The following is a 10,956-nucleotide window of genomic DNA, read 5'->3' as shown; positions in this document are numbered from 1 at the left end:
CTGGCCCTGGTAAGGCCTGGAAGACACCAGAGTGAGCACACATAGGGACAGGCTGAAAGTTAGGACCATGGGCATGGAGAACTGAATGGAATTCAGGCTTTAAGAATCTGGAACTGTATCCAAGAATGACTCCATCCATCCATCCATCCATCCATCCATCCATCCATCCATCCATCCATCCATCCAACATACATGCACAGAGAGCCCATGGGCCAGAGCCTGCACCCAGCTCCCAGAGAACAGGTGAAAATAAAACACAGTCGTTGCCTGTGGGTGAGTCTATTGGAGAGGGGGAACTGCAATAAGAATTGCAAGGCTGGGCGCTGTGACTCACGCCTCTCGTCTTAGTGCTTTGGGAGGCTGAGGCAGGAGGATTGCTTGAGCCTAGGAGTTTGAGATCAGCCTGCGCAAGTGAGACCTTGTCTCTATGAAAAAATTAATAAATTAACCGGGAGTGGCGGCATGTGCCTGTGGTCCCAGCTCTCTGGGAGGCTGAGGAAGGAGGATCGTCTGAGTCCAGGAGGTTGAGGCTGCAGTAAACTATGATCGCCCCACTGCTCTCCAGCCTTGGTGACAGAGCTTGATCCTGTCTCCAAAAGAAAAAAAAAAATATTCCACAGTTTACAACACACTGTGATGTGTGTGTGTCATAGTGGCATCTCTGATCTGGGATGACATTTAAGGGTACAAGGACTCAGACTTAAATACCTTAGTCCCAGAGTGAGCTGGTTCTTTTCTTCTGTCAGCATTTTTTTTTTTTTTTTTTTTTTTTTTGAGACAGGGTCTCACTCTGTTGCCCAGGCTGGTGTGCAATGGTGCGATCTCAGCTCACTGCAACCTCCACCTCCTGGGTTCAAGCGATTTTCCTGTTTCAGCCTCCTGAGTAGCTGGGACCACAGGCCTGGTTAATTTTTGTATTTTTAGTAGAGATGGGGTTTCACCGTGTTGGCCAGGCTGGTGTCGAACTCCTGACCTCAAGTGATCTGCCCACTTTAGCCTCCCAAAGTGCTGGGGTTATAGGCATGAGCCACCACGCCCGGCCTTTTAGCTCTTCTGATCCCATCACTGAGAAATCTTGGTTAGGCACCAATAGGCCTCCCCTATTAACGGCGCAGGCAAGGCTGGGCCCAGAGCCTGTGGCAGGCGCTAGGACCTGGCTAAAAATTTAATGATATGGATTTGCTTGTGCTGCATTTGTTTTTATATCTTTAATTTCTGGCAAGGGTAATGGGTTGAATGGTGAGCCCTTCTAAAAAGGTGTCCATGTCCTGAACCCAGTCCCTGTGAATGTGACGTTATTTGGAAATAGGGTTTTTGCAGAGGAAATGAAGGATCTTGAGTTAAGACCACCGTTGATCAGGGCGGGCCCTAAATCCAATGACTGCTGTCAAGAGAAAGGAGAGCGGGATTTGACACAGACACGGGGAAGGTGCTGTGGGGAGAGGCAGGGACTGGAGTGATTCACTCATGGGGTGAGGATCGCCAAGTGCCGGAGCCACCGGAGCTGGGAGAGAGGCAGGAGGCAGCTTCTCCCTCTAAGCCTCCAGGAGGAGCAGCCCTGCTGGCAGCTTGATTTTAGACTGCGGCCTGCAGAACTGTGGGAGAGTAAATATCTATTGTTTTAAGCTGCCCTGTTTGTGATCATTTGTCATGGCGGCCCTAGGAAATGAATGCTGCAGTGGTGCTGGTTTTTTGTTTCCAGTGAAAAGTCTCCTCTTAAAAAAATTGAATTTAAAGGGCAAACCAAGAGTCAAGGAAGCAAGGCCAGGTGTGGTGGCACTTGCCTGTAGGCCCAGCTACTCAGGAGACTGAGTTGGGAGGATTGCTTGAGTCTGGGAGATCTAGGCTGCAGTGAGCTGGGACCACACCAGGGCACTCCGGCCTGAGCAACGTAGCAAGACCCCATCTAAAAAAAAAAAAAAAAAAAAGGGCAAGGAAGCGACAGTGGAGGTGACAGGCAGGCTGCAGGCCTGTGTTCACAGGGCACATGCTGCCCTCTGGGAGGAAGTCAGACTGAGCCGGGCAGTGTCAGGACTGCAGGGACCGGGTAGAGCAGGCTAGGCCCCAGGGCAGGCGCACGGCCTGGGAACCCAGGTGGCTGGTCTCTAAGTGGGGTGGGTAGACCCAGGGCTGGAGCAGGGCCAGCAGCCCTGGGGCCTGTGGAGGGTAGGGAAGCTTCACACTGCCCATTGGGCAGCCTTAAGTGAATCCCCAGGAAGCCCCTTCACCCCATGGGTGATTCAGAACCAACTTTCCTTTGGAGAACAGCTCTTTAGACGTTAAGGGTTTTTTCCCAATGCCATGAAGTGCCACAGAGCAGCAGGACGTGGGGGAAGGGGGTTTCCAGCAGCTGGCTGGCCGGCAATCGGTCTTCCCCTAGAGGTCACCCGCAGGCAGGACACTACTACCTGCCCTTGCTGGCCCCGCCCTCCAGCTAGAGTCAGGACGCTCTGGGCCTGCTGGGCATATCCACTGGACCCTGCGAGGCTTCGCTTCATGGCTACCGAGTGGAACCCTCCCGAGGCCCTGGGGAAAACACTGACAGCAGCCAGTCTACACAGGTCACTTCCAACCGCAGAGCAGGGGATATACAGACATGCTCTGGGGGCACCAGAGACGTGGCCCCAGCCTCTCAACCAGCCCCAGGCGACCCCTGGGTTTGAACCTGGGCTGGGAATGCAAGGAGGGAGGAGCTGTCACCCAGCGGGTCTCAGATATGTAAATGACCACCAGGCCTGAGACCCGGGTGAGGCGGGCGCATGGGAGGGCAGCTCTGCCCTGGGCAGTGGCTTCCTCCTTCTGTTGGCATAACCCCAACCCTTGGCATGTGGTGGGGGAAGGGGGTTCCTCGTTCATTCTTTCTCGACTCAACTTGGTTTTCCTCTGAAGACCCGGAAGTTCCCTGCTGTTTCTGGGTAGGGTTTAAGCTGGATGGTGAGATTTTGAGAACCTGTGATCCCGTTTCCAGGGATTTCAGGGTTTCACGCTGGTGGACGTTGGTGTTTCCGAGTCACGTCCACCCCCGCGCTTCACCTCTGTCCTCGGTGGGGAGCCTTCCTGCTTCGCTCGACCCAGCCCGGCAACAATGAGGCTGCTCGCTACGCTTGTCCTGCGAGGTAGGGCTTGGCTGTCCCACTCCACAGATGCAGAGCCTGAGGCTTGGATGGGCAGCCACCTGCCCAACAGGGAAAAGATGCAGAATGTGGATCACGCTCCCTGTACCCGGCAGGGGTTGGGCGGGGACCCTTCCTAATGCTGCCAACTGCCCCTTAGCAGTTATTCCCGGGTTGTATGAGCCCCGACAACCTCTTAGGAACCTGGGGATGGGAAGGAACCTGGCGTGGCGAGGAGGGAGAGGGAGGGCCTCCAGCCACCACACCCCTGCCAAGCAGCCACGCCGGGATGAGGGGTCATTGGCTGGGAACCTTCCCTTGTGCCAGGCCACGGCCTCCTGCCACAGCCCCCAGGAGCAGCACGCTACATTCTTGGTAACTTTTTTCTCTTTTATTGCCAAGTTTAAATTTACAAGGAAGTTCCAGTTTTCATTTCCACCCTCGTGTTCAGTACCCACGAAGCATGAGTCACGCTGGCGAAAGCAGGTACTTCCCTAGAGCGGTCCCAAGGCTCAGAGGCATCGAGGTTTTCTAACCCTCGGTTCTCACTGGGACAAAAATTATTTACATATTTTTAGCTCAAGGAAACATAAGGAACTCATACAGTGTATGCCCAATGTCAAGATGACTACATTAAATGCTTCAGATTTATTTATTGCATCTAGACAAGAAGATCAAAATCAGTTCACCCCACGCCTTTTTTAAAAACGGTGCATCTCAGAGACCTTGGAGGAAACTAGCGCATGTCTGGCAGGGCTGCGCTTGTTCACCTGCCCCTTAGGTTGCTTGTGAACGCAAGCGTCTGGGTTGTGGGAGGCTGCCAAGGCTCCAGGAGAGGGACTGGGCTGGGACGGCGGCAGACGAGGGGCTGCTCACGGAGGCCCCTCCTCCCAATCCCACGCGATGGTGAAGGCTGGCCCTTCCTGCCTGGGGGAGCGCCTCAGCTGGCCCCATCTGACCTGCTGGGACAGGTACCTCGCACGTCCAGAAAGGGACGAGCACACCTCCACAACAACATTCAAAGCCAAGCTTTGGGAGTTCCTGCGGCCAGCCCTGCTCCCTGACTTGGCAAACCCAGCCGGAGGTGCACAGGGGAAGGGTGGACCAGGGCCTGGGCCATAACTCTAAATGCTCTCTGCAGGGACTCGGGGGGCGGGCCGGATGGGTCTGTGGGGGCTGACCTCACACCTCTGAGGCTATGACCTGAGTGTCAGAAGCCACAGCCCCCACTGTGGGCCTTCCCATACTCCTGGCTCTTCCTCTGGATGCCAGGGACCCAGCGTGTCCCGTCTGGACTGGCCTGTCTGGGAGCACCCCAGCTATGAGGTTTGCGGGAAGCTCCTGAAGACATAGCTCTGTCCACTGCCGCTGAGACCTGGGTGAGGTGGGGTCCTTTGAAGCCAAAATGGCTGGTGGCCTCCAATGGGCTCCCAGACCTCCTTACATACGCAAAGCTTCTGGGAGCCCCGGTTATAGGAAATCCTCACCCCACACACCTGGAGGTGTCCCCCAGAGGCAAGTCGCCAGCCCCAGCTGAAAGAGGCCCCTGAGAGTGACCCTGCAAGCCCGCATGGGGACTGCCCTTTTCCTGGCTAGGATGCAGGGTAGACGCTCTGCCCTGAGCAGTGTCTTTTATCCTCCGCTGGTCCTCCCGGACACCTTTTATCCTCCGCTGGTCCTCCTGGGCACCTTTTATCCTCCGCTGGTCCTCCCGGGCATGCTGTCCAGCCCTGACCAAGACCTCTCTCCTTCAGTGCTCAGTGGTTACAAGGCCAGCTGGAGCCCAGAGACTTCTGACAGCAGGCTGGTGGCCCACCCATGTGGCATGGAGTGAGCTGCAGGCTGTTCCTCCTGGTCACGCCCTGGGGCGGGCAGACACTTGCCTTCTCTAGTTTCTGCTGCCCCACAGACAGAGTCATTTCAAAACCAGAAGTGCATGTCTCAGGGGCTAGCCAGCTCCAGCTAGGGCCAGCTTGATCCTCTCCACCCCTCTTGCTCTTAAAAAATTAAGCAACACACAGGCTGCCTGCTGGGTGTGGCGTGTCCCGTCTCCTGATGCTGTGGTCCTCCCCATGATGGTCTTCCCCCCGCCCTACCCTGCCTTCCTTCTCTTCCAGGGATTCTGCAGATGGCCATGGTGGTCGCGGTTTGTCCTTCCTTGGGGTTTCTGCCCTTGTGGCCCCCTTTCTGAGCTGTGCCTTTTCTCTATTGAAGCAAAGGTCCTTGTACCTGCAGCCATGAAGGCTGGGTGGCACAGCTACCCAGAGGGCTTCTGATGACCCATGAAGGCTGGGTGGGCACAGCTACCCGGAGGGCTTCTGAGGACTGAGGCCTGTCCCCATGGGCGCCACTCCCTCTCCTTGGCAGGACTGTGTTTCCTTCATGAGGTTGAAAACTGCCCTCGGCAGGCCTTGTCGGGACAGCTGGCTTGGCCGAGGAGACAGAGACTATGTTCTTCTAAAATGCAGGTGGCAAAAGATCTCAGCGTGGCTCCCGAGACTACCCTATGGCCAGGCTCCAGCGGATACCTAACGCCCCTGGTGGGCACATCTGCTGGCAGGTCTGGAGGAAAGTTGTGGAAGGTCTCACCAGTGACCAGAGAGGTCAGGGGCCGCTGGCCCTGGTGGACTTGGGGAGGGTGGATCACGGCCTGGGCTGTGAGTGCTGTGTCCAGCTCCCGAGCTGGCTGAGTAGAAAGGAACATCTTGGGGGCTGTGTCTGATGCATCTGGGTCCTTGCTTGTACACACCCAGCCCGAATGGGGAAGGGAACCATGGGGTTTCCATTTTCAGACCAGCAGCAGTAGCAGAGAGGGAGAGTGACAGACTCAGAGCTCTGGGGACACCATGCCCTTGCAGCTGGAGGGGAACTGGCTCTGGGCCATCTCTCGGCACATGTGGGCACACACAGTCGAGTGGCAGGTGACGCTGAGGGTGTCTTCCTTTGAATTCCATCATGGCCACGGGGTCGGGAGTCTTCACGGTCCCAAGTGGTTCCTTCTTAGAGATGGTAACACTGAAGATGGTGCTGGAAGCTGTCTCTGTTTGGTTTTGGTGAAGAGAAATGAGGAAGCGTCCTGAGTGGGGAGCTGGCTACATTCTTCCTTTTCCTGGAGAAATCTTTCCATGATGGGAGGCCTCTTGGCTGCTATGGCAGAAAACCATTCAGCCCTCTCAGCTCTGTGTGTACCTGAGAATACATGTATCTCCCTTGTTTTTGTTTAAAAAATAATCTAAACTTTCCAGGAAGGTACTTCATTATTCCACAGGCTTGCAGAGTTACTGAGTAACAAAGAATCACTGAAATAAATGGAGAAAGCCACGCTAAGAACTCTAAAACAAAACATCAGGAAAGGTCCAGTGAAAACGATAATGAAATCTTAACTGTATTATTACACTTTTCACATGACATCAAACCTTAGTGTTGATGTTTTTGGACTTTTTTTAAATAGAAGTTTTAAAAATAAACGTTCACCTGCTGCCAAAAGCGGAAATAAATATCCAAAGGAGATGTTTATCTAAGTCTGCTTTTCTACAAATTTCTACGTACAGTGACCTGGTCCAATTCTTCTGCGCACACTGGGGCTGGTGACAGAGGAGCCATATGACAGAGGAAGAAAGAGGTGCCGGTGGGTCCTGCCACCCGGGGCTCAGAGACACGGAGCCCAGGCAGCTCCCTGAGTGGCCGGTGCAGTCATCTGCATTTGCCGTGGTGTCTCCGCTGGTCCCAGCCTGCACGTGAAGAGATGCAAAGTGAAAAAGGAATTCAAGGACAACATGGGGCTTCTTCCCATTCAAGGGAGCGCAGGGATAGGTGGTTGAGATGGCTGCTGGGGGCCGCAGAGAATGGTGGGTGCTCCCAGTGTGTCTTGCCAGTCAGCGGCACTGGGGTCCCTACCAGCGGGGCCACACATACAAAGGGAGGCCCCGGCACTGACTCAGTCCTCGGCAGTGCCCGCAGGCTCAGCACATGCAGCCTCTTCGCCCACGGGCTCTGTGCAGGCGGCAGCCGGCATGGACAGCGGGGGCATGCCGGTGAGGCTGCGGAGGCTGTGGGGGTCAACTGGGGGGACAAGGGTCAGCGACTCGACGCTCAGCGTGTCAGCCGTGTCCTCGCAGAGCAGGGAAATGGTAGGCTGCTGGGCAGGGACGAGGCTGGGGGACAGGCTGGCTGTCTCCACGGCTGTGCTCCTGGCCACGTTCTTGCTGGGCTTGGAGTCTGCTTCTGTTTCGTTGATGATTACCAACTGGTCAGGAAGGTGAGGCTTAGGCAGTTCTGGAGTCACGGGGGCATCTGAATTGGGGGAGAAAAAACAGAAACACACTGAGCCCTTGAGACACCACGTCCCACTGCGCCCTCTGCTCCCATCCTGAACCGCGGCCCTGGTGAGCTAGGTGGGAGGTGGCTGGCTGGCGTGAGGGCTCAGCGTGGCTCCACTCACTCCTTTTGGGGACACAGAACCTGCAAAATCCAGTCTGACCTAGGCCTGGGGAAAATGCAGCAGGGCCTAGGGTTACCCTGACTTGTGATATGACGGGAAAATTCAGGGCCTGTGCAAAATCAGCATGTGGGTTATGAAAGCACAGTTCCTGGGTGCAGAGACCCGCCTGACAGGCTTTATGTGTGGGCAAATCTCAGACCTGCCTGATGATAAATACTTGTTTAGGAAGTAAATGGGCTTGGGTGTGCTCGTAATATCAGGCCATTTCCAGAGTATACATTTGATGACATTTACCCAAGAGGGAACCCACTGCAATATTAAAAAAAAAAAAAAAGGAAATTCTGTAGAACTTTTCAGCTTGCAAAACCAAAACAAAACCTTGGCCTGTCTCCTCCTCCTCCTCCTCAAAGTGCTGAGCTAGCACCCACCAAGGGGCTGCTGTGGTTACTCAGGCCATTACTGTCCCGAGCTTCCCGGCAGGGGCCACTGAGAAACCACACCAGGATGAAGGCAGGTGAGGGTCCAATCAACACAGTTATTCTTGGAGCAGCAATTTCTTTCCTGGGTGCTTTTTTGTTTTTTGTTTGTTTGTTTTTTTTGGCGGAGTCTCACTCTGTTGCCCAGGCTGGAGTGCAGTGGCATGATCTTGGCTCACTGCAACTTCCACCTCCCGGGGTCAAGTGATTCTCGTGCCTCAGCCTCCCGAGTAGCTGGGATTACAGGCATCTGCCACCACATCCGGCTAATTTTTGTATTTTTGTAGAGATGAGGTTTCACCATGTTGGCCAGGCTGGTTTCAAACTCCTGACCTCAAGTGATCCGCCCACCTTGGCCTCCCAAAGTGCTGGGATTACAGGCATGAGCCACCGTGCCTGGCCCTTTTCAAAATCCTACAGACACATGCTGGCCCATCTGCCTTCCAATGATGAGTCTGCCTGAACAGAAACACCAGATGCAGCTAGAATTCATCGTGGAAAACATCTTCCGGCACTTCAGATGCCGGGTGTTTAAAAACGTTGAGAAGAAGACAGTGGGCATCCTGCTTGGAGGCAAATTCTCATTTGCACAGAGCTGGGGGTCCCCAAGCCATGGCGGGAGGTGCCGACGATGCCATATCGAGCTAAGAATCTGACAGCATCCTGGGGCCCGAAGCATGGTAGATTTTTTTTTTGTTCAACGTGATTCCAGTTTAGTTTTTTATTTTCTAAGTCAGGCCAAAATAAAACAGAACAGCGAACGCAACATAAAGCAAAATAATGGAAAAACAAAGAATGAAATAAAAGCAGGCAGCATACAGAAAGGGAAGAGGGAGAGGAAGAAAGCTCCCATCACGGAGCGAAAGCACGAGAGACAGACTGCATTTCAAAGCACACACCAGCATTTCTCCCCACAAGACTCTGGGCAAGATGAATTCTAAAAGGACACAATTCATTTCATTTCTTTTGTTTTTTTGAGACAGGGTCTCACTCTGTCACCCAGGCTGGAGTGCAGTGGCATGATCATAGCTCACTGCAGCCTCAACCTTCTGGACTCAAGTGATCCTCCTGCCTCGGCCTCCTGAGTAGCTGGGACTACAGGCCTGTGTCACCACACCTGGCTAATTTTTAAAATTTTTTGTAGAGACGGGGTCTCCTTACGTTGCCCAGGCTGGTCTGGAACTCCTGGGCTCAAGCAATCCTTCTGCTTTGGCTTCTTAAAGTGCTGGGATGTGCACAGGTGTGAGCCACTGTGCCCAGCCCAATTAATTTCTTCCTAAAGCCTTTTTTAAAAGAGAGAGAGAGAGAGATCTAGAGGAAACCATTGCATGAGGCTTTGGTCCTCGCTCTGGGAGGGTGGCAATGGGCATCGGTGAACACTAGTGGAAAAAGTGATTTGAGGTGTGATCTGAGCCCAGAAATGCTGAGTAAACGCTACATGCGAATTCTGGTTTCTTTGAATTTCAACTAATTTGCTCCATCCAGTTAGGATGGCTTGCGGTGCTGGGCTGGTTTCAGCTCAGGCATGTGCCCTGACCTAGCACCATCTGCCTGCTGTTCCTCAGAACTTGTGATACCCTGAGCAGTGCTCACCTGCTCTGGTGGCCTCTGCCCTTGCTTCAAATGGGCATGAGCAGATCTGTGACAAACTCACACACATGTGGATCCACACATAAATTTTGCTGCTGAGGAGGCAGTTTAGAAATGACTAATTCCCCAAATGGCACTGTCCTACCACCTGGAGACAAAGTAGCCAAGCGTTCCCTTCATGTTTTCTTAAAATTTCTATGTAAGTGTTTTCTCTCTTTGCTCAAGTCTGCATTTGCATGCAGATATTCAAAAAAGCTGGCCGACTTTGTTCCCTGCTCCTTAATGGGGTGTTTGGTTATGAGAATAATCAGGGATGTGGAAACCTTGTAGGCAAATATATCAAAAAGAGCAAACCAACTAACAAACAATAGCATGTGCACAGAACTGATTTCTTCTTCAGGAAAAGGACCAACAATTTTTATTAAAAGGGTTGGTTTCCCCCCTAAAAGTAGCCTCTTTTTAAATAGGGAAAAAATAACCTTCTTACCCATCACCTACGACATGGCCTTGTTGTTGTTGTTTAAGAACTGCTTCCTGAACTTGGTCTACAAGTGTATCCAACCAAGGCAGGTGAAAAAGAACTCTGCCAGGTTTTCACTGGGGGGAAAATTACCCAGTGAGGACACTTTTTTCTAGTCAAGTGCTGAGCTGCAAAAGTTACTGGTGAAGCCTTGGCTTCATGCCTGCTGGTGTTTTTGAACTCTAGGGCCACAAGTTGAGGCCAGGCCCAGGAAATGAGGGATTTGGAGAAAAGTCTGACTTCCTGGCCACAGGCTGGCGAGACAGAGCAGGGGGGGTAATGGGACATTCAGGAAGGCCAGATTTCCATAAGCAGTGGACAGACCTCCCGTGGCTGTGGCCAGTGAGGACTCCAAGGCAGCAGGTCCCCCACGTGCCTGGCCAGCACCTCAGAAACTGATCTGCAGGCCTACGGTGAGGCCTTAACACATCCTTGTCAAGCAAATGGTGACTTCCAGCAAAAACTTGGATTTGCTGTGCTGGGCTGGGAAAAGGTGGGGCTGAGTGTTGTGAGGAAGAAAAGGATGGTACCTGTAGAGCAAGTGGAGGGGCAAAGCTCAGAGAAAATACGATTTCAACACAAAAGAAGGCAAAGGCTCCCAGCAGACAAGCGCAACGGCCAACGGAGAAAAGCGCATCAGAAACCAGAGAAGAAGCGTCATAGGGGAGGCAGCAGGGATGGCCCCGACAGCGAGCCAGGCTGCTGGGTGGTGGCCCATGGACCAGCCTCACCGCTGTGTGGGTGCCACTCAGAAAGGGAGATGGTGGGGCCACATACATCCATGTGTCTATGAGGGAAATGGCTCTTGGCCTCAGG

At 53.4% G+C, this 10,956-nt stretch overlaps 1 protein-coding gene across 11 annotated transcripts in view; it reads right to left on the bottom strand.

Annotated features, from left to right (window-relative positions):
• Positions 1-3,489: 3,489 nt before the first annotated feature.
• Positions 3,490-10,956, bottom strand: part of CLEC16A (C-type lectin domain containing 16A) — a 231,934-nt gene continuing 224,467 nt past the window's right edge. For 7 of the 11 annotated variants that reach the window (XM_024233546.3, XM_024233547.3, XM_054533474.2 and 4 more), the window contains one exon: positions 3,490-7,406. In XM_024233546.3, the coding sequence (XP_024089314.1) occupies positions 7,051-7,406 (356 nt within the window). In that variant the 3' untranslated portion in view covers positions 3,490-7,050. The remainder of the gene's footprint in view (positions 7,407-10,956) is intronic. The other 4 variants (XM_063717573.1, XM_054533477.2, XM_063717574.1 and 1 more) reach the window with 3 other exon arrangements.

This window comes from Pongo abelii, chromosome 18, assembly GCF_028885655.2.
Source record: "Pongo abelii isolate AG06213 chromosome 18, NHGRI_mPonAbe1-v2.0_pri, whole genome shotgun sequence".
NCBI classification, from domain to species: Eukaryota; Metazoa; Chordata; class Mammalia; order Primates; family Hominidae; genus Pongo; species Pongo abelii.
Note: the sequence above shows the minus strand (reverse complement) of the source record. Positions and strands in the feature narration are given on the sequence as shown.